Source organism: Tenrec ecaudatus, chromosome 17 (assembly GCF_050624435.1).
Source record: "Tenrec ecaudatus isolate mTenEca1 chromosome 17, mTenEca1.hap1, whole genome shotgun sequence".
Classification (NCBI taxonomy): domain Eukaryota; kingdom Metazoa; phylum Chordata; class Mammalia; order Afrosoricida; family Tenrecidae; genus Tenrec; species Tenrec ecaudatus.
Genome location: NC_134546.1, coordinates 42,978,439 through 43,002,845, shown reverse-complemented (window position 1 = coordinate 43,002,845; position 24,407 = coordinate 42,978,439). Strand labels below are relative to the sequence as shown.

At 40.8% G+C, this 24,407-nt stretch overlaps 1 protein-coding gene across 22 annotated transcripts in view; it reads left to right on the top strand.

Annotated features, from left to right (window-relative positions):
* NRXN1 (neurexin 1) overlaps positions 1–24,407 on the top strand; it is a 1,245,618-nt gene that overhangs the window by 1,209,381 nt on the left and 11,830 nt on the right. For 13 of the 22 annotated variants that reach the window (XM_075535229.1, XM_075535224.1, XM_075535215.1 and 10 more), the window contains one exon: positions 11,554–11,641. In XM_075535229.1, coding sequence (XP_075391344.1) covers positions 11,554–11,641 — 88 coding nt within the window. The remainder of the gene's footprint in view (positions 1–11,553; positions 11,642–24,407) is intronic. The other 9 variants (XM_075535230.1, XM_075535227.1, XM_075535228.1 and 6 more) reach the window with 1 other exon arrangement.

Here is a 24,407-nt window from a genome sequence, read left to right as displayed (position 1 = left end):
CAAATTTTTAATTATGAATAGCCTACTAATAGCAGAGTGGGTTATGTATTGGTCTGCTAACTAAAAGGTAAGCAGTTCGAACACACCTGCCACTCTGCTGGGGGAAAATGAGACTCTGCTGCTGCTGTAAAGACTTACGGTTGGGAAGAACCCTAGCGCACAGTTCGATTCTGCCTGACAGAATTGCTATGCCTCCAAGTCTTGATGGTATTTGGGCAAGAGCCTGCTATTGACCACTTCTTTGGAGGAAGATGTGCTTCCTAGCCCCGTGAACATGTCCAAGGAAACCTGCTAACGCAGTGTCTGTGTGTTTTGCCAGACTGCTAACCACAGGTCATCAGTCAAAACAACCAGATGAGCCTTTTTGCTTCTGCACAGAGTTACAGGCTTGGAAACACACAGGGGCCATTCTGTGGTGTTTGTTTGTTAGGGTCATTATGAGCCCAAAACCACTCGGCAGGGAGTGCATGAGTGGACGCTAGATGTATGATGTACTGTGCCTATTGACAGCTGGCATTTTCAATATGAAGTACACAGAGAGTTGGCAAAAAGTGCAACACGGTTGGCCTGCTAGCACACCTGCATTCATGGCGTCCACGTGTCCTTTTCCTTGTTCACAACAGGTCTCATACGGAATGGCGAGCTATGCAGCTGCGTGCCTCAGTCCACAGCGCATATCCAGCAATTCCGCTGTTCACAACGCTTCTATGCTTCCTGGGAGAACTTCCAACGTGGCACATTGTGTGGCTTCCGTGGTGCTATTTAAGATTATGCAAGCCCCACTGAAGGCATGAAATTTCCTTCATGAATAAAGAGAACAATATTATGACATTTGCCTCTGACAAGGTTTATGCTTATTTTCTGATAGCAACACTGGTGGAGGTGCCTCCCATGGGTTGACTTAGCTTTGTGAGTGTAGTATAAAACTTTGCATATATTCAAATTACATATTTAAAAATTCTGAAAACAAACCCTTAGGTAATTAGATCATCACCAATGTCAACAATATTCAGTTTTCTTCTCTGCTCCATATTCAGACACTGTGTGAAATAGTCCTTGGTTGACTAAAGCTCTATCAAAGTAATATTGGAAATTTCAAACCCAGTGTCAAAGAAATGGACCAAATAGTCGATACCAAAGGTCCTTTTTAGACCTTTTATTTTGAATGTCTAATTCTGGGACCATCATGCAAATGAGACTGCTTTAATCACTGAGGGAATGTTCAGAATGCATCTGCAGAGAAAACCAGAATTAGGATTAAATGGCCACTTTCACTTTCCCCCCAAGATGTAATAGATAATTTGAGTACACCCTAACGATATTTGTGTGAAGGGACAAAGATAAATATCTCATTAGTTTTTGTGCTGTGAAAACATTACTTAATAAGAGAGACCATGGAAGTTGGGTGGATTTTTAGCAGTAGCTTAATGAGAAGAAAGATAAATTGTTCATTCGGTTAATTTTGTAGCTAGAATGGGCTGCAACATTATACATCAGAAAAAAACATGGCCAGGATAAGATACATTTTTTTTCTGACCCCCTCCACCACCAATTTAGTCATTCCATTATGTACAGAGACTTAAGAAAGAATCTTAAAGGCTTTGTAAAGCTCATTTAAGAAACAATTGCCACACGTAAACAAGGAATATTTACACACCACCGCCATGAGGTAAATCTTTGATCTATGAACTTGTTGAGACAACAGGATGAGGAGAGTTTCTGGGGTGTCGAGTGGGGAGGGGAAGGGGGAGCTGATACCAAGGAGTTCAAGAAGGAAGAAGAGGTTCGGAACCCGGTTGTGGTAGCGATTGTGCCACACGGCTGGATGTGGGTGAACTGTGGAATGAGAGCTGTGCTCGCTCCCCAAGAAAGGGTTTTGAAAAACAAAATAAAAATTTGAATTCTAGCATGCGTTTTGTGCCACTTTGAGCATCGTTTAATTTGCAGCACGTGAAACAATATAATTGTACGTCTGCCCTATGTGTGAATATGTGCTCAGTGCTTACTTCTCTACAATCCAGCATGCTTCCTGAGCAACGTTTTCATTTATTTTAGCCATATGTTCTCGTGTGTCTTTTAAAACTAAACTATAAAGTATTTTTAAACATGTATTATTATTATTAACTGAGAAAGAATAGTTTTTCATAAAAGTCCATTGTTCAATCACATCAGCAGAATGGTACATCTGTTACCACAATCCGTTATCAAACATTTCTTTCCTACGTGGACTCCTGGCTATCATCTCCCCTTCCCCCAGCCGCCGCCTCTGTACCCCCTTCTCCCAAAGCCCTTGTTCAACTTGCTATCTGTACAGCTCTCTCAGTCCTGGGTGTCATCTACCAATAGATGATAAAACAGATACCACCACTTCAAGAGGGAGGCCCCCAATGATCTAGCCTGTCTGAGATGCCCCCTAATATGTACAAACAAAACCCCAAATTTATACAAACCAAAACTACAGAAAATTTTGGAAAACAGGTCAAGTGCAGCATGCATGTAGGGGGGGGGGATCTGCTGACCAAGTTGTAACTAACTCTTCAAGTCAAACGTATGCCTTCGATCTTCTCCACTCAGCTCTGAGAAGGCTGCTTGTTGGGAGACAGGCATTTAACACTATTTTATCGAATAGCCAGGCACCATGGATCTCTTCACCACGTTTTGCTAGAACACACGCCTCCTCTGTGTTCCCTTCTGCAGGGCGAGTGTCAGTCAAGCAGGGCCATGATGTAAGAATTAATTGTTCTTAAGTTGGAGCTACGATTTAGTGTGAGCCGCCAACCCATTCCTGGACCTATTTTGTTGTTGTTGTTTTTATTCACTATTACTTGGCATCAACAGAAATGTCATGGCATTGCTTCGCTCAGTCGCATCAAGCAGGTTGTACCATCACGTCCATAATCAGTTTCCAAAAACAGGATTTCTTTCTGGGTTCCTTGACGCCATCTCCCTTTACTCTCCCCGCTCTCTCTTGCACTCTCTGCCCCTTGAACTCCTTGTTCCACTTGGCATCTCTATAGGTTCATCAATCCTGGGTTTCATTCGCTGAAAAACAGAAAAAGATAACACAACTTTAAGAGGGTAACCCCAAATGACATAGCACCTCTGAGATATACACTAGTATGAACAAACAAAAACCATATCAAACAGAATAACTACTACAGGTTTGCTAGAATAATATCTATCTTAACAGAGCATATAACACATTGACCTAGCAAGACCCTATTTGTCTGCCTAGCAACAGCTCACCAATCATGGGGCAGCTTTTTTTTTTGCTTCCTCAGACACCTAAACTTTGTAAACTATCATGTGTTTTCCAAAAATCGAAATGGCTTTGAAGGGATATGAATGGATGAGTAGAAGTCATCTGACATAAGAGACAGCTTCAGGCTTCTGGGTATTCACCAAATCGTGTTCTCTCTCTCTCTCTCTCTCCCCACTAATTAGCAGTGTAGTGTGGTGAAAGCACTCAACTTCTCTAGCCTCAGTTTTATGAGATGTCAAACCAAAGGCTTAGAGACCATTGGTTCTCAACCATCCTAATGCCCCGATCCTTTAATACAGTTCCTCATATTGTGGTGACCCCCAACTGTAACATTATTTTCATTGCTCCTTCATAACTGTAATTTTGCTACTGTTATGAGCCATAATGTAAATATCTGATATGCAGGATGTATTTTCATTGTTACAAATTGAACATAATTGAAGCATGATGATTAATCACAAAAACAATATGCAATTCTATATTGTGAAATATTTGTTTCTAATGACAAATAAATGAAATTTTGTCTTGAATCAGGATGTAGCATGGGTAACAGTCTTCATGCCGGGGACTCATATATGGGCCTCTCTGCATGTGTGCAGACTTGCCTGGAGATGGATAGAGGAGCAGTGTCTCAGTTCCTAAACACCGAAAACAGGTGTTTTCTGATGGTCTTAGGAGACGCCTGTGAAAGGGTCGTTCGACCCCTAGATTAAGAGCCGCTGACTTAGCTTCAGGCCTACTCAACTAAGGCTGGTACAAGAAGATGAATGACTAGTGGACTCAAACATGATTCGACAGGACATCAAGGAAAACTCAGACTTTGGAGGTTTGTTAGTCAAAACTGGTGCTTTACAACCATGAAGCCAGTTTGAGAGATAGCGCCTCAAGATCAGTAAGTAGGTTCAGTTCAACCTGTGTGACTATTAGGCATCCTCATACTACGGCCCATGGGCCACATGCGGCCCACCGAGGACATTTATCTGGCCCGCTGGGTGTTTTAGCCCCGTTTGTTTTTTTTACTTCAAAATAAGATATGTGCAATGTGCATAGGAATTTGTTCATAGTTTGTTTTTGTTTTTTAAAGTATAGTCTGGCCCTCCAACATGCCCGAGGGACAGTGAACTGGCCCCCTGTTTAAAGTTTGAGGACCCCTGATACTCCATTTACTCACAAGAGTTGGAGCAGAGGTGCATATCGACAAAGCTGAACATTTCAACATACATTTCTCTACATCTGTCAGCATGTACTTAATTTGGGAATGGCCAAATCTATTTCCAAAAATGCTTTACCCAAATACAAAACATGAAGTAAATACAGGGAGAACACACGCTGTCTGTCTATTTTCCTTTCAATTTCTTCACTATTACGATCAGCTCTGTAGAGATTTTACACCACCACATTCTAAAGGTGTGAGAATCCAATGGCAGAGATCATTCTGATAGCTTCCTAAAAGTTTATAGGATCTACAAGTTTTCTCAGTTTTTCTGTTGGAAAGCTCTCTTGCACTGCCTTGGTTAAAAATTTAAATTTAAAATGAGTATACAAGTTCTCTGTAACTTCAAGTACCAACAAAAGTGACATTTGCCTTTTTGAAAATAAATTTAATTTTAACTTTTACAGTACCAACGTGGTTTTGTGTAAGGGTAACATTTTGCATAATTTTGCTAAAATACTGGTCTTTATTGAGTAAGCAGGAATCCAGGATTGCTCTCTTCCCCCCCCCCCCCCCCCCGCATACATTTCTTTAAATTCATTTTCTGCAGTGTAATTCCTACATCCCCATCTCGCCTTTTGAGTTTTGCATGTAAGAGCAGCCAGTACGGGGTGTATGTGAAACCGACTGTCAGAATGAGTGAGATAGGGTGGTCTCTTTACTGTGGTGGAGTTTTTTTCTTTCTATCAAAGTGACTTTCCCTGTTCTGGAACCATTACATACATTTTAAACAGCTAAGAAATATTTGAAGAAAATGGAATAGCTTTCAAGTTTCTCTTTTCCCCAAGCAGACAGCTGATTTATGGTCACTTTTTGTAATAGCCTGAAGTATCAATTGGGTAAGAACATTAAAGAAATGTGAAAGCTGGCTGTTTTTCATGTATATTTAAGCTTTACCTTAAATAGTCATAAATCCCAATGTTTATACATTCAAATTGGGTAAATGGATATACAGAATGTATATATATATATATATATATATATCAGGTATTTAGCTATAGTCTGCAAAATAATAGCACAGTATCTACACTCTGCATTGGAATGTTGTTTGTGAATATTAAATGAAGTAGTAGATATAGTAGAAATATAAGCAATTTGAATAGAATTGATTGTTGGTATTTGTATTCATGAGTAATTTGCTCATGTGTTGTAGAATAGAGTGTGTACAATAAATTATTTCCAGGTAGGAACCACACTTTATGCCTTGAATTGCTGTGACCATATTTTATGTCCAAAGGAAATGCTATATAGAAAAGGTGCTTTGCATTTTCTGTTGACCAATTAGTCTTTCCTGCCTTTGTTATTCATTTTCTGTTCTAATGTGCATCTTACACATAGTGGATCTCAATTTCTGGGTTTTTATTTTTATTAAATGAGTGAACCTTGAAATACCGTCTTCATATGACTTTTTCTACTGGGGGAAAAAGAAACAAATAACTCAAAGCTTGGTTAGGATAATGAGCTCTCTAGGGGATCGTCAGCCACTAGATTCCTTTCGCACCTTTAACATGATGGTTAATTCACTAAAGTTTCCAGTTGAGTCTATTTCTGTATGGAGTGATTTGTGACCCTGATTCCTCATCCTAGCTAATCCCCATTTCCTCACTCCCTGTAAATTCACATAAGGATGAATCCTTGGTAGGGAGGTGATTAGACTCAACCCTGAAGGACAGACAGACAACACTGTGTCCCAGAGCAGCTTCACATACGTAAAATTTCCAACAGGGACCAGCGTCCATCCAGTAAACAAATAGGTCCCATCTCACTGCATGGCACCTCACTCAATGCTTCTAAGACGCGTCAGTCAACTCAGTCTGGGTACCCATCCCTGCAGTGAGAAAGCGCACTGTCTTTAAGTAGATTCCCACTCCTGGTCACCTGGTGGGGCACCTTACAACTGCTCCTTGGGGTTTCTGAGAATTTAATTTTTATGGGAGTGGAAAGCCTATCTTTCAGTATCAGGGAAAGATCAGGCCAAATAATCTCAAGTAAGCATTTTGGTGGTGGTGTTTTTTCCTTTCTTAAAAATTTGTTTGTGTAAAAAATCTTCGGTAGATTTCACTCTTGGAAGATGGCAGAGAAACAATAAACCTCTCTGTAAATGAAAGATAACAATACACGAGTGTCTTTCTATTTCTGAATCCACCAAATCATATCTCATTAGGAATCCTAAATATCAAGGAATTGACTTAATATCTTACCATGCATTAACAATATCCTGTGTTATCATTTCCACACCCCCTACATCATGTTGGTGTTGGAATTTCTCGAATTCCACGCAGGTCATTTTCCCCCTCAATCGTTGAGACTTCAATGTCTTTCGTAGATATTTTCAGTAAGAACAGATCTCTTTCCATGTGCGCGAGCACACACGCCGCTCTGAGTTAGGAAGGGTCAGCTTGGCGCTTTGACCTGCGAGTGAGCAAGCAAAACGCAGATACACTTATCCAAGTGGGCTGCAATGTAACGCTAATGTCTTTGCTTGATCACCACTGGGTTTCTTTCCGCAGCCTGGCTCCTTCCTGACAAAGGTTATAAACATCAGGGGAAAATCTACATACTAAAAAATCCCAGTGCTCAATGTAGTAGAGTTGAGTTTCTCTCTCCCACTTACTCAAGAGAAAGTCAGAGGGGCAGACCCGAATAGAGAGAGTTAAATTAAAATCACACAGCTTTGGCCAGAAAATTGATAACTGAGCCTCCGAATGACATTTGCTGCTGCTTTTCCCCCTCCTACTGTTGAGGGACTTTCCTTCCCACATTAGAGTCACTTCCAAACATGATGCCATGATTTCCGCCAAGGCATCTCTTGATTTCAAAACCTTTTCATCTCAAAACTCTTTTAGGTTTTTAATTTCTGGAGAACATGTTAATTTATGAAGGTAAATATGGCAAATGCAGATGTAGATGCACCTCCTAAGTAAAAGTCCATTAAAAACCAAAAAAAATGCAAAAGTCATGTCTATATAGCAATGTATGTCTACATCAAGAGGTCTACCAACCCAAGCCCACTTACATCAAGTCAACCCCGACTCCTGGGAACCCTGCCGGCAGTAGAGGAGGGAGAGCTGCTCTTTGGGGTGTGCAAGGCTGTCAGTGTTTATGGACGTGGACCTGCTCCTCTCTCTCCCAGACAAAGAGCTCTTGGGGGTACTGTGGTGTGACATCTTTTGTTTTTCTAGATGCTTTGTTCCGTGAACGCTAACACTGAAAACAAATCCACTACATTCTCTGTGCTGTGGAATTTTTCCAAATTCATTTAAATTTGGAAATAGGTCGCCACTTAAAGCACAAAAGGTAACTTGCACGAACACAGACAAGACACACATTTTAAGCCCATGCATTTTATTGAAGAAGTACCCTGCCTTGTTAATATTTGTGGTTTATCTTTCAATTCCTAATGTGTAGGCAGTAGGTAATGAGTGTTTTCACCTAGAAGATTTCCAATGTAGCTATTGTGTTTGTGTAGAAATACTGACACGGGACCTTAGACAGACTGATTTACAATGAGATTTTCAGTGTAATATCTAAAAGTATAATATCTCTAAGAGTGCAACGCCATCAAATAAATCAGACCGGCAAAGGTGAAACAATAATAATAATGGGAAGATTGATAATATTGAAACTTTTATTAGTACGTATAGTGTGGTCCTATTCTAAGTATTCTTCAGGGAGTAATTGGAGTCTTGCAATAGGTACTATAAAGTTCTCCATTTTTTCCAAATGAAAAAGAGCGAAGTACAGATTAGTTTTCAAAGTTAGTTCACTGTACAATTTCGTAACTTCAGTGCTATTACCATCTTGTGCTAGAGAATTGCGTGTATGTGAGGAACTGCCCTGTGCATTATAGAAGGCTTAGCCATCACTGTGCTCCACCAGTTAAATGCCATTAGTAATATCTACCTTCCAACCCAATTGTGACAACCTATAAGTCCATAAATCAACCAACCAGTTGCCACTCTTTCAACAGCAAGAACTAGAGCGCAGGTGGTGTACTGGTTACCTGTTGGGCTGTGATCCAAATAGTCGGCAGTTTGAAACCAACAGCAGCTCCCAGGGAGAAAGACGGGGCTTTCTAAGTCTTGAAACTCACAGGAAGTTGCTATTAGTCTGCTAGGACTCAGTGGAAGTGAGTTTGACATGGTTGGAAAGTTATAGAGACAGCTCCAAACACAGTGAAGTAAATCCCAACTCATAGCAACCCACATAGGTCAAAGCACGCCTTATTTTTCTCTTCTCTACCTGCTCCATCACATCTTTAGTAGCTATTCGTGTGTGTGTGTGTGTGTGTGTGTGTGTGTGATACTATCTGACATTTCTTCCAAGGCAAATCTGGCTAGACTCTAACCTTTCTATTAGCAACCAAGTATATTAAACATCTGCACCACCTACAGACTCCAAAGCATCTGCAGACTCTGAGAGTCAGGGAAACACTGGTTTCGTTGAATTGAAAGCATCCCCCTCCCTCTACTTGGAACATAATAGTGGCACCAACAGGAATAACAACATGTATGGATTTTACCCGCGCATATAAAATTCCTCAAGGAAAATTCTGAATGGTCTTATTATTCTGAAATTCGTTTTAAGGAGAGGCTACTATGATCCAGATTAAAAATAATATCTACTGAAATTGACTCTAGAAATCAACAAAATGATTTTCTGCTCTGGGGCAGCTTGGAACAACTGACCTGCAAGGCTCCATAAGCCAATATTCTGTTACTATCAAGTCGTTTGGGGTATTAAATTGTAAGAGGCTCACTCCGAAAGGAGCGTGGGCCTTTGTCTCTTAAAACTCCCTGCTGCAGAAGAGAATTGTGTGCCTCACATGGCGATTGCCCACGTTTATCACTGACAGTCCCAGTTACTCTAGGAGAACAGGCACTTTGCTTTTGCTTTTTCCAAATACCCAAGTACCATCAACCAAATAAGTGAACCCCGAAAGTCTCCCCAACTGAATTAAAAGAAAAGCACAGGAAACCCTCTCAGGCACCATCTCAATGCTTGCACTTATGTAAGGTTAGAGTTTGAAGCATTAGTAGCTGAGTAAATTCTGTATTTGTAAATTATTGAAGAATTCACCTAAAAGATTTCCAAGGCTAAGTTTTGTCACCAAAATGCATCGTGCCCTGTCTCCAATTTGCAAAGTGCCTCAGTTTTCTTAAATTTTGTTCATACTTTAAGCTTTGCTATCGTAGGTGCTATGTGGCAAATTGGAACTTCAGTGAAAATAACTCATATATTTCTGCTTTCTCATTAATCTAGGAACTATATTATTTTAATTCTACTCTTAAATGAGGATTACACCTCTGCTGCACTTCCGAGTCTTGGTTGAACATTCGTAATGTCCTTGACCTCTTCTTGTATTTGAGCGAGTCTCGGTGCTGCCTTCTCTCACTCCATCACGTCCATGGCGACTCACAGTGACTCCATAGGACCTGGTGGACTTTCCCGTGTGGGATTCAGAGACTGTACCTCTGGAGAGGAGGAGAAAGCCCTGTCTTTCTCCAACAGAGCAAACAGCAGCAGGGGTTTTGAACTGCTGATCTTGTGATTCACCACCCAACTCATAGGCACTGCGCCACATTAGCATTAATCAATACTCATGTCAACCATCACTGTGCTCATGCACTGCCTCTACTGGGTTGACTGCTGCTTGCAAATGGCCATAGAAACCAACCTTTTGTGCTTGTAAGTGTGTTGATTGTGTGAATAACTGCAAGGAGTTACACACTCTCATTTTTACTGCAGGGATAATTATTTTTTTTTTTTATTTTTGCTAACTACAATGAAGCCATTTGAATGACACAAAAAAACAGTCACTTCTCTCGGATTCGCTGTACTTTATCACCCGTCCCCCTACACTGTTCACTTATTGTAAACCTTTAATGATGTAAAGGACAGGAGGAAATAATGTGTTATATAAACTTTACTAAAATGAGATGCTAGTGTGGAGGCTTAACACAATCAGTTAAAGATTTAAACCAGTGGTCCCCTGACCTTCAGGGAACTGCATTTACTTCCTTTTTTGCATCATGGAAACATATATCTGATGCTTAACTTAATCCATGTCCTGATAAGTGAAAAGCAATATTGGAAAGATTCACAAAACTATACCTGGTCATAATAGAAAAGATTATTATGGCTCTTCTGCTTTTAGGAAGACAAGCACAAGTACTTCATAAAGCCTACTGATGCATACATTGTAGCACTCCAGGGCTGCAATAAATTTCACATCCCCTGTTTCTGCCAACTTGTTTTAAATCTCTATATACTACGTGTCAGTTTGGCTTCTCTGTGCAGTGGAATAAAGATCCTCACAGCATGGCTCTCATAGTCCTCTGTCCTCACATGAAACCACTTAAATCAAAACTGTCTGGATCATGAATGAGCTATTCTTAATTCTTCGTTTAAGTGAAAATTTAGAACCCGTAGGAACGGTTCCTGTCTAATGTCATTAAAGTGCTCACCTTAGTGTTTAGTACCCTTAGTACTTAGCATACTTCGTGTTTAATATTATGCACGTGGTCATAAAGCGCAATAAAGAAATAGTTCCCGAAACATGAAAGCATTTTAAACACAGCGTAGATTCTGAACGAGATCCATTCCTGACTTTAGGAATTTGTGGGTCTTTCAGAATAAGTGCTCTTGTCCTTTAGTGCGGCCATGTGTCAGAGGTGACTCAGTAGCAAGGAATTGAATTGAGAGACTTTATAGGAGTTGGGGGGCAGCTTTGTAATTATGGCATTTGATAATTTGATAAATTAAATGGAAATTTAGAACAGTTAAGTATGGTTCCTATTTAATATCAGTTGAGTATTTCCTTAGAATTTAGTATACTCATTGCTTCATATTGTGCATTTAATTCTATGTATATAATGTGGTACATGTAATTGTCTGTAATGATATTTTTAAAACAAATTTCTAAAAACCGTTATAAAAGCTATAAGACAAGTTCCCCCATTGAAATCCTGGATTTGGGTTTTCAGCATCGTAGGTAGAGACAGACTGCGTTGTACTTGGTACAAGAGGGTCGGCTCGGTCTCTTTAGAGTAATCTGTGAAATGTGCTTCCTTTGCAGACCACAGATGATATCCTGGTGGCCTCCGCCGAGTGTCCCAGCGATGACGAGGACATTGACCCCTGTGAGCCGAGCTCAGGTGGGTTAGGTTAGTCGACTTTTTTTCTTACTTTCTTTGCTTTATTGTAAATTTTGTGCATGCCGTATTCCTTCAGGGGGGTGTGCAGTTGTCTAGAAGGCCGTCCTAAATGTACAATGATGTGAGATAAGGGCCTTTGCTTTTTACATGAATAACTTTTTTCTACAATTTCTTTAAAAAATTAAAAAAAAACAACCCACCATTTACATATTTCATAGAAAGCAGTGGTGTACAAGTACACAGCTGTTCTCTTTCCATTAGCTCACAACATAATTTCTATGTATTATAGTGTCATGGGCTTTCCCTTGGGTCACTTGTAGTACAATTGCAAAGCTAAAAAATTGCAGCACATTGTGGAAAACTATTTTACCTTTCTAATGGCAAAAAAATCCTTACCTCTCAATCTGCCAGAAAATTATTTTAAGGGAGATATTTTTGAGTTTTGGAAGTGAAAGTATGGCACCAGTAAAACAAACCGCAGGCAGAGTCCTTGATACATTTAACAAAAATTACTTGTGCCTAGCTGTCTCCCTAAAGTTCAAACCAGTGTCTTTCCACTCTAGTAGACTTATGATATTCCTTCTTGTTTGTGAGATGCTAGGATGATGCAGGGCCAGGCCGTGTGTGGTTCTGTTGTACTTGCAGTGGCTATGAGTTGGAATGGGCTCAACAGCACTGGGAAACCATAGCAGCCTCTCAGCCGAGGTGACTAACCCAGGACTGTTTCCATCCAGCCCTGGACAAGGCAGTGGTGACTGGAGATCCTGCTGGGTTTCAAATATCCATAATATAGCATAGTCCTTCCCATTAGTTTTCTTTGTAAGGCATTGCTTCTTCAGATTCAAGCATTATCTTGTGAAGTTGTTGCAATAGTTAGTTCAGGACCCCCTGGAAAACTTCACCCCAATGACATAATTGTCATTTTTGTTATACATATCATTTTGAAGAAAATCTACTCAAGCAGATATTTGAGTACAAAACAGTTCAGGTTTTCTATCTTGCTTATCTCTGATCATCACGTCTCCTTGCTGATAATGGCAGCTCTGTATGGAGCACTGAGTATGGAGCACTGAGAGCCTGGGCTGAGTTCCATGGAGTATCAAGGCCCAAATAAGTTACCATTGCAGAGATTCAGCCCAGACAGATCTCTTCTCCTTCCTCTGGCCTCACCCCACTGCCATTGAGTCAACTCTGACTCACAGCAACTCTAGAGCACCAGAGGCCTGCCCCTGTGAGTTTCTGAGACTCTGACAGCACTTTGTGGCAATAGAAAACCTTGTCTTTTCCCCACAGAACAGCAGGAAAGTATCATTTTTAGAAGTATATACAGTAAGAGAAGGGGACTAAACATTTTAATTAGTAATGCCAAATAAATAAAAGAGAAAGTCGGACAGTATCGCTGTTACAGTTCTAGTCCATACATGTATGGGGCTGTTAAAAATATGTTGCAACATGACTTGGAAAAGAGTGGATGGCTGTAGACAAGGTCTCTCAATGGTACTCTTGTCAGAACTCCAGTCAAAAGTCAAATTTCAACAATGGCTTTCGGGGTGATCCGCTGGGACCAATAATTCAAGTCAAAAAAGCTCACAAGGGTACGTGACTTTTGCAGGGGACTTAAACGTTCATCTTTATGAAGAAGCCGCACTGTCCGTACCCAGCAAATCCAATCTCAAATCTGATCACACTGAAAGTTGGTCCTTTTTTCTTGTCTTAACGGAATGTTCCGTTTCTTCTGTTCCATGCTATCAAAGGTCGCATACAGGTTTATTATGCTCTCTCTCTTTCCTGGAATACTGAGTCTCCAAAACTGGGGATGCGGTGTGGAGAGAAAGTGAGGGGAGGAAGAATAAAGAGAGAGATGGAAGACATTGGCATCAGACACAATGAATGGTTTCTTATTTGATACTGGATTTTATAAATAGGATATCTTTGCTATGTTGGTTCTTTTTATCCAGTTCCTTAGGGTTTTTGTTTTTTTTATCGTATGCTGGTCTTTCATGACTCCTACCTTGTTTCTCTGACGGCAGCCTTTACCTTATGTGTAGGACAGCTTCCGATGAAATTCTCAGTTCCTATGATTTTTACTGAAATGATATTTCATTGTTAATATTAGTTCAATGTGAATATTATTTGATCTTAGGCTGCTCCTCCTGTAGACCGTTGTTCTTTAATACATTGGTTTTTCTTAAATTGCTCACCTTTACCCCCGTTTTTCTTCTTGTACAGCAATATAAATGACAAGTAGAAAAATTATAATTGCTAGCATTATCAGATATTAGCTACTGTTAGTTATCTTGATAGCTTTATAAAGGACATTTTATATAACAGCAGAACTTAGGTACACACACTGAGTTTTCATCAGTCTGAATATTGAATAAACTGTGCACATTTGCTACCAGAGAAGTAGTGGAAGTGAATCTTTGGATAGGCACACACAGATGGATTCCAGGGGGGTTTTATAGTGGGTTAGCCAAATTTTCTGTGTATTTCCTTCTAGTGTCCTTAAAGCTCTTTGGGTATTTACATATGGACACTTTCTAACCGCCCAATCCTTCCCTCTCATATTCAAGGCGTGGCTTATTCTATGAACATGTGTCCTATGCACTTATTACATGTCCTGCAAAGCCACTGCTGAATCAAACAGAAGAAGATCTGGCATCTTCTTGAGGAGTAGTAAATTATATTTTTTTCAGGTGTTTGGTAAATCTCAACTATAACGTGGTTCCACTCAGAAGCCTTAATGAAAAATCCAATCGTACATTTGGTGGGTTTTCATTTTTACCATCTATCAAGCACTTACTGTGCACTCGTCAAGTAGAGGGTCAGTGGAAATGAACAAAACCCTCAACAAAATGGACTTACACAATAGGCACCACCTTGACTCAAGCTCAGCAAAGATAATGAAATTGTCATACCTATTGTGTTTGTCTGGGTAGAAACTAGAGAAACAAATCCAGGGAGACTCATATATGCATTAGAAAGAGGATTCTATACAAGAGCAGTTGGATATTGAGAAAACATCCCAGCCCAGTCCAGTCCAGATCAAGTCCATACGTCCGATATTAGCCCATATGTCTGAAAACAATCTATGAAGTCCTCTTCAGACTCACAAAATACATACAGCGAGCCAAATGAAGGAAGATGACAGGCCAGTGGGGTGATGGACTTGTGGATCCAGTGGTGTTGTGAGCATCTCAGCACTGGCAGGAGTCTCCATGTGGCTTCTCCAGGTTCAGTTTTCTGGATGCATTGGGGTAGGTCCATGTGGCTTCTCCTCAGGGATGTCTCGCAGGGAGTGAACAGAGAGAGAGTCTCTACCTCCAAGGAGGAAAGACAGGAATTCGCAGGATTTTCAGGAGAAGGCCATGTCCACACAGAGGCTCATTGGCTATCACCTGATTGACAGACTAGACTCCACCCCTTAATTCTTGGTCCTCTCAAGTCCCCAATTCACACCTGATTATGTAACCACCACACCGATCAAGTTTCAGGCTGAGGTACTTAAAGCCATAGTGACTCACAGCAACGAACAGCAACAACTCTGCACTTGGAACCCTCGTGGCTCTGTGCTGTAGGTCACTGGTTCTCAACCTTCCTAATGCCACGGTCCTTCCATACAGCTCCTCATAGTGCGGTGACCCCCCCAACCATAAACTTATTTTCATTGCTACTTCATCACTGTCATGTTGCTACTGTGATGAATCGTGAAGCAAATATCTGATATGAAGGATGTATTTTCATTGTTACAAATTAAAGCATAGTGATTCATCACAAAACAATATGCAACTATATATTGTGAAATATTTATGTGTTTTCCGATGATGTAGGCCACCCCTGGGAAAGGGTAGTTCGACCCCCAAAGGGGTCGCGACCCAAAGGTTGCGAACCCCTGTTAGGTGAAAGCCCTACTCAAGGTCATTATGATTTGAAATATATTCGATGGCCATGGGTTCCAGTGCATGCACTGCTGTGCTTAACGCTGCCAATGGAGTGGGAAGCAAAATGTGGACCTTACACTTTGCGTTTCCTTCTGCCAGACAGCCCCTCTTCATTTACCCAGAGAATGCCTCATTTATTCTTTTTCCTTTCCAAGTTCCTCTCCATTGAAGTGGGCAAAACAGAAAATATTACTCATTGTTGAGAGACTTTGCAAGAATTAAAAGTAACATATTTAAGGCATGCATGACAGTGCCTGGTCTAAGGTATTGCATAAATGGTGGCTCGTTTATTCTTTTTCCCATCAGTTTTTTAAAAACATATTCTAGCTGATTCCTTTCCCCGTTTACATAACACTCTGATTTTTCTTGGCTGAAAATTGATGGGCAGCTGATGAAACCACTCAGGCCTCCTGATGGGAATGGGACATGTTGAAACTGGATCAGGGACACCCCCCTGGGTGAGAACACATGGAACTCCATGGTCCTGGATACCAACCACCCTGGCCAGTACACTTAGCATCGGGTGATAAAAAACTGCACTGCTATAAACAGTGCATTAGAATATGAGACGGAGCTGTACAATTCAGGACACTTAACTGTATGTAGTTGAATCTGTCAATTTGATGACAGATAAAATTATGAAGCCCCATTGATAACCGAGCCATTGTCCTAAAGTTCCTGGTTCCAATAGCATGGATAAACATGGATATGTGATAGGTAAATGAGCTTGCCTTCATATCCCGCCCCATCCCCTCACCCGCAAGTATCTGAAGCCTGTATGCTTTTTCCTCAGCCTAGATACAGAATTGATGGATTCAATGATATAGCACATGGAAAGCATGCTGTAAGACAAACCCTTACACATAGTACACGCAGTATGAGTGTTTGCTATTGCTCTTAATTGTATTGTGTAGGTATAAATATTTTACAAGCCTTCTTTTCCATAAAAGGGTTTGTAAGACTGATTTCTTGAAGTATACTACTTTAAATCCAATTAGTATATTATAATACAATGGCACTCAGAGGAAGAGATTCTGCAGATTGCCAAGGGGAGGGAGGGAGGGCAAGGCAGGGAAGGGATTCAAACGGCTGAATCCAAAGCTGTTGATTTGAAATGTAAGCCCCACCTCATTTATAATGAAAATTTGTTTAATGTAATAAAATGGTGAGACTACTTACTGCTTAAGGTTCAAACTGTCTCTTACTCATGAGGAGATATTTGAGGGGGACAGTCACCTTCTAAATACAGCCTTTTCTCAAAGCTTCTGGAGAAAATTAGAAGGGTGATTTTTATGTTGCGTATACTATGTGTAAGGTTTTATATTTACAAGAAGATAAAAATTCTCTGTGGAATAGGAGCTTCCCTATGATTTACTTGAGTTAATCCTTCATTACAAAGAAAATAAGATCAGCTCTGTTTTCTCCTAGTCATATTCAGAAAGAGGAGGGTTTTTCCTTATACTTAGAATGCTAGGCATAATATAACCTTTTGTGGGGAAGGGTGTTAATAGGATATTGGGCTAGTTTCTTATCACTTAAATCATGGTCAGCCTAAAAAATTGTCAGCCTTCTAAGGTTAAAGGGAAGCATTTACTCAAGGACAAAGGTTAGTGGCCTCAGAAAGAAGGAAGGATGGAGATAGGAAACACTCAGAGGAATTGTGATAAATGATGGTGAGGGATTGCAATAAAAGGGATTAAGCAAAATGTTTATGAGTTTTAAACATGATAAACTTCTGCTCTGCTCTGTAAACAGTCACCCAGTTCACAATAAAGAGTTCGTAATTATCCAAATTCCTATTTAATAGCAAAATATCTCAGAGATCGTTCCTTCCAGAAGATGGAAAAGGATTATTCATTTTGGTGGCTGGCATTCTCTTAAATATGAATTGTTTTAATGGAGATAAGATGATTAACAGGGCACTTTTTCAAAGGTGACTCTTAACTAGCCCAAGTGAATCCTGTTGACCAATTCAGAGTGTGTGCATAACGACAGATAACAATAAAACCTAGCATGTTTTTGGAAGTATTTATTCTGTAAATATAAATTTTATAGGTACTTTGCATATAGTCTGTGTCACTATATTTAGAGACCTTTAGGTATTTTCACAGCCAAAGAGGTTCAGAATTACTTAGTATGAAAGAAGTAAGAAGATAACTAGTACAGAAAATTTTCTTGGAGTGCGGAAGATTCTATTTCTATAATTCAGCCATTTCACACATACAAGATTAATTTTTAAATGTTCATTTAAATAATCCTGTGCCATAAATTTGAATTTGATGGCAAAAGGTCCTTTGCATGTATTACTATTCATTAGGCTAAATTGGCTGTAATTATCATGCATATTTGAGTGGTTTTCCAGTGTGCTATTTTGAGAAAAGATCAAAGGATTTTCTATTGAACTGATCCCATCAGCCACACTAGCAATAAAGATGTATATATTGAACACGGTGCATTTTTTTCATGAAGTAATCACAATCATTTATGGGAATGCTTCACTTATTAGGTCATATTTTTAGAGGCTGATTACAAGTTAATTTTGTTCTATGTTGAAATTTGGGGCATTTACTCTGTGATTATTCAAAAATGAGTTTCATTAGTCCATAATAGCTAAGATATTACTGGCAAAAAAAAGAGGATTTTGGACTGCAACCAGAAAATCCAGCGTGGAGCGTCCCAGTTTGAGGACCATCGGGAGCCTGTCCTGAGAAGCTGGCCAGAGGGTCAGTGCCCAGAGCTTGACTGGTCCTTGAGGTGCAGGGAGGGGTGGCTGTACTTGGACAACTGATAGACCTGCTGGCATTCTGGGGGGAGCATGCTGCTGTGAGAAACGGAGTGAAGAGTGCCTACTGAGACGTTAAAATACATGAGAGTCACCAGGCGTCTTTCGCACCCACTCTCCCCGACCTTTCAAAGAACACAGAGAGTCGCAAGGGGTTTACACTTTCCAGGCAGCCAGAGCTTTCATTCGTGCACCCAGGATGAGATGCCACCAACAGATTGGTAAGAAACAAAAGTACATGAAACATGATTTTTTTTAAGCAGAGAGCAAGTTTTTTATGTTACCTGAACTATATTGACACCTCTGTGATTTGGGGATGTTTTTTGAAGTAGCTCATAGAATGGATCTTTGGCATATTCTCACAAAGCCTTTATCACATATTGTAATAAGCTACTGGGATGTGCAATGGAGAGTGTATATTTGTTTGGGCCTGGATGTTCATTGGAGTTAGACATAATTCGTATACTATCCAGCATACAGATTTGATCTGAAAGAAAATTTTGTGAAGGTTCTTTGGACATAGAGAACGGGCTCTAGACTAATGTCCTAACACAAGGCTAGCTCTGGTCTCCCTCGTGGATGAGCATTAGCTTGTTAAGGCCAAGGTCAGCGGTTCAAAACCACCAATTGTTTCTGCAGGAGAAAGAGGAAGCTATCTGATCCCTCACACAGTTAGAGCCTTGGAAACCCTCTCTACCGGACTGATTCACCATTGGTTCCCTGATAGTAAATGTTTAGAAAATAAAGGGATTTACTGACTTAGAGTCAGCGTTGATTTGAAAGTCAGGGGGAAATGGTGACGACTGATATAAAACCCACTTACAAGATGTAACAGATGAAGTTGAAGTTGTTCACTAGTGAGTACAGAATAAGGCAGAAGCAGCAACCTGTGTGTATTAACCTGTTTCAGAGGTTCACAGGTGGTACAGATGATGCAGGTCTTTGCTTCTAACCAAAAGCTGGCAGTTCAAATCCACCCAAAGACACCTTGGAATAAGACTTGTTTTCTGTTTCTAAAAAAAATAAAAAATCAGCCACAAAGGCCCAATTTACTAGAAAATGCTAAAATATCATATTGTATATTTCTAAAGTGTGACAAATGTGTGCTTCAAAGGATGCAAGAAGTTGTATTGCCACGGTCTAAAATATTCCCCACCCTTGAAAAGAGACATAGAGTAAGTAAGTGTCCACCTCTTGTAATGTGAACCTGAAACTCAGGAAGATTGAAATCATGTTCTCTTGTCATTTGTGTCCAATAGCTGTTTTGAAATAAAATCCATTTCCTTTGGAGCTTTCTTAGACTGCCGGAATCACCTTTTCCCAGAAGAAATCTGAGGGAAGCCAGCACTCTTTGAAGTCTCTTCCACTGGACTCTCTGCCTCTTTGAAGAGCCGGTCCTTTTCTTTTGGTCTTTCGCCACCAGGCCCACTAACTTGTCAGGAGAGTGTCATAAAAAAAAAAAAAATCTCACGTTGGTCATAACACCAGAAAGGACGCTTTATATTTTGTCTGGCTTAAGCATGATATACTAATAACGTCCAGTTAGCAGAAGCTATATATAAACAAATTCTTAGAATGGTGATAAGCTTGCCACGTCTAAATGATCACTAAAATCTTGCATCTCATTGAACAAACATCTGAAGCCAAAGGGTTTGGATTCAAATCCTAGTTCAGCTGCTTGCTTTGTAATCAGAGGCAAATCAGTGAACCACTGCGCACTAGATTTTTCTCAGCGGCACAAATAATGTTAAATGCTCTGAGCATCCTTCTGATGCAAAAGGAGACAGTTCCTAAGAGCACAGAATCTGTGTCAGAGAATTGTCTATATTCGCTTTATAAATAGCACTAGTCAAAAGAGCTAAAGAGGAAATCATCTAATACATACATAGGGGGGGAAATCTATACCCTAAACAAGAAGAGGAGATGCTAATAATTGCCACTGCGCCATCTGGAAAGTTTTCCCAAGCAAGTCTGCATTCTGCCAGCTGACAACTTTTTCTCTGTAACTGCTATGCCGCTCGTGAAACAAGGCCAGGGCTCAGCTGGATAAGTTTAGGTTGTGAGGAAGGGCGCACATCATTTGCTATTCTTATTTTTGAACGGAAAAAAAAGTTCGGGCCTCAGCCCTACAGAGCTTTCGAGGGCAGGGATGATTAGCTTTTCTTCCTGCTGTTTCAGTCCCTTGCTCTGACTCCTGAACACGCAGGACTAGCTGGGTGGCACGATTTACCCATGCAGACCCGCAAACACCCCCTTGCCAGCCCCCCCCCCTGCCCCGTTCATGATGGATGCCTTCTATATTTCCTAATTCTAGGCTTGACATGCTTCCTTCTAATGGGCTCAGAGGGAAGCTGTCTAATCTTTCACCTCAGCTATTGCACTTTCACCAGAAAGAATGTGATCTTTTCCCAACAAAAGAAAATTGAGACAGCACTGGCTTCATGACAGGAATATAAAAGATGATCATCCCAAGAGAGCGGACCCAGAGTTAAAGCAAGAAAACATCACAGTGCCTTGTGGCCCAGAGTGACTGCCTGCTGGTCAGGCTCCACTGCAAGAAACGGGTTGAGGGGAGGGGCACCTAGCACCACCCTTGCTCTGCAGTAGAAATGCCATCCTGGATTTTTTCTAGAAGGCACCAGGGAATTCTAGAACAGCAAAGCGAGGAAGGGGGAAAAATTTGACCTAATAAATTAGAATGAAACCATAAAACCTAATTTTTTAAAAAGTTACTATTTCTAAGCCAGAACACATTCCACAGTAAGTGAATGACCCATTATGATGAAAACATATAAAACTGTTGGTTGGAGCGGAATAAGTAAGCCCAAGTTTGCCCTCAATTACTGAGCACTCTCACGCAGCTTTCAAAATGATAAGCCATCGAGTCCATGACATCTTCAACCTTAGGATCTCAATGAAACTGGACAAGAAAGAATGTTAATTCACTCTCAGCCCAGGAACCCCAGAGCCCTGATCCACACAGCAGATTTCACACATCACCAGAAGCACCGCCATTCATGATCTGAAACGCACAGCCAGGGACATAAAAGACTGCCGTTTATGAAAGGGCAGCCAGGATGGATGGCAGCCGCCCGTGCTGGCCACCACGACAGAGGCAGCCACGGTGAGCCTTATGTGTAGCACCGACCTGATGCTGGGGAGAGCTGCTTCTTACTGGGCGCCTTTCGTGTGGAAGACACAGGAAATGATCAGACCATCCCTGCTTCTGTGCGACCCTGTTTTCTAATGAGAGAACTTCCCCATTTATTGTCCTACCTGATTGTATCCTCACAGTGACCCTGCAAGGTAAACCCTGGGGGCGCCCTCCTTGTGAGGCCAGATGAAGGACTATGTCCGCAGAGGTCACGAGAATGCTTGAGGTCACTTACCAGGTTCGGAGGACTAGAACCCAGTATCTTTTCCCTGTGCTGCATTGCCTTTGTCAGAGTCTGCAGGACTTAACTTCTTTCTTTGGGGAAGGGCAGACAGATGGTAGATAATGAAGGGGAGCAGGGCAGGAAGGAGAGGAACTGGGCAGTGCCTTAGAAATGAGGTCTAAAACATTCGTTGTTTGTCAGAAGAGGATACAAAATGAAACAACAGATTGTACCAAGGCCATAAGAAACGAAGGCACATTGAGTGGATAAAGCTATCATGATCCATGTATGCCTGGATTTGAATTTGGGTGATGTCATTCATTCGTCTGAAGTCTAAATGTCCTAACCCTTAGAGGTCCCAATTTTCCTGTGTGCAAATATCGTGATAATGCCTACGCCACTGAGATTTCCTAAGGAATAAATTAGATAATATGTATAAAGTGCACAGTACAGAATCTACCCTATAAGAACTCAATACTCTTACATGAGATCATTTTTCAGAGAAATAAGCAGAGTGTTACAGGTTGCAGTTGAAAGTGAGAATCAGCGGTGACTATCAGTTGACAGAGGATGTGAACATGGATGTGCAAAAAGTAAATCCGGGAAACAATTGGCAAGAAGATGAGGAACGGTTTTAACGATGCAGTATATTTGTATATTTAACCCAAAGAATGATGAACTCTTCCCTGGAGCTCTGCAAAAGCACAACTTGAACTGCACAACTGGGGAGAGGGGAGAGTGATTCTAGAAACGGTGATGAGCTTGAAATGGTGAAGAGTAGCATTCACACAACACGTGTGCGAGGGCATGCGCACACACACACACACACACACACACACTCCTGCATTATTCTTGCTAAAGTCTCTGTGCTGCTTTTGTCTATGAACTCCTGATTCCAAACCTGGAATGCGTAAGGATAGATTATTCAACATTGTATATATAAAAAGGGGAATGCATCTTAAGAGTGGCACAGTTTTTTTATTTGGGGGGTACCATCAATGTGCTCCCCAACAGAGAAGCTATTTTGATGCCCAGGAGCGTGGCTGAGCAGACATTAGGAGAATAGTAGCCACATTTGAAAATATACATAACTCTCCTTTTATTTCTAAAATGAAATAATACATGTTTATGAGGGAATAAATTAGTCTCTCTAGGACACCTAGCTTTGAAATGAATGTTCTCAATTATTGAAGATAGGGCTTTTCTTCTGCATGGCAATTATGGGAAGTTTGACCTGATTGATGAGACTATTTTCCACTGCCTTACTCTCCTAGTGACAGGATGGAAATTTTCAGTGTGCCCTGTAAACCTCCGCAATTGCTCCACTGAATTTGGACAACAGAGTCCTGGTTAGCTGCCAGCTCTGGGTGGTGCCATACGTGTCAGACAATGTTGATTGAAATAAGCCACTCGGAGGAATAAAGCCCATAACTGCTGATTTGGTTGGCTTCATTCATTGAAATTAATTGGCATACTACTGAGAGCTAGGGAGAAATAAGCACCAGGGCCATATTTGTTCCACCCCTTCCCTTAAAGGTCTTGGTCCTCTGGCCAATTTGTATATGTTAATGTACATTGATTGTGGAGTTAAGCAAAACAAAATCTTTGACAACATCAACCTTTTTTCCATTTACTGTACTGCTAACTATTGGTCCACTTGTGAGGATTTGGGTTTTATTTACATTGAGACATAATCCATTCTGAACCGTGCGATCCTTGATCTTCATCAGCAAGTGCTTCAAGTCCTCATTTTCAGCAAACAAGGTTGTGTCATCTGCACAATGCAGCTTGTTAATAAGCCTTCCTCCAATCCTGATGTCACATTCTTTCTGCATATATGTAATCCAGCTTCTTTGATTATTTGCTTATGATACAGCTTGAATACGTATGGGGAGAGGATATAATCCTGATATACACCTTTCCTGATTTTAAACCGTGTTTCTAAACCATCATTTTCAACTTTGTTCTGTTCGCATAACTGCGTCTTGAACCATGCAGTTATTCCTCATGAGGAAGATGAAGTGTTCTGGAGTTCACATCCTTCTCAAGATTACCCATAGTTAGTTGTGATCCACACTGTCTAATGCTTAGTCAATAAAAACACAAGTACCATATGTACTTGAGTATAATCCAATCCGAATATCAGCAGAGGCACTAATTTTACCACAAAACAGCATTAAAAATGTGCTGAAAAAACTCAGCGTACACACAAGTATATATGGTAAACATCTTTCTGGTGTTCTTTGCTTCGAGCCGAGATCCGTTGGATATGGGCAATAATATCCTTTGGTGCACATCCTATTCTGAATCCGACCCAAACCACTGGCAGCTCCCAGTCAAAATCGAGATGCCACCATTGTTGGATGATCTTTAGCAAAATCTACTGGCATGTGCCATCAGGTTATTGTATAATTTGAGCGTGCTGGTGGGTCACCTTTCTTTGGAATGGGTACATATGTGGCTTTCTTCCTGTCAGTTGGCCAAGTAGCTGTCTTCCAAATGTCCCTGCATACACAAGTGAGTGCTTCTAATGCTTCATCAGCTTGGTGAAACGTTCCAATTGGTATTGCATCCATTTGGGGGAGCCTTGTTTGGGGCTAATGTTTTCAGTGCAGCTTTGACCATCGGTTCTTGCTCACCTGCTACCTCCTGACATGGTCAAATATCAATTTGCT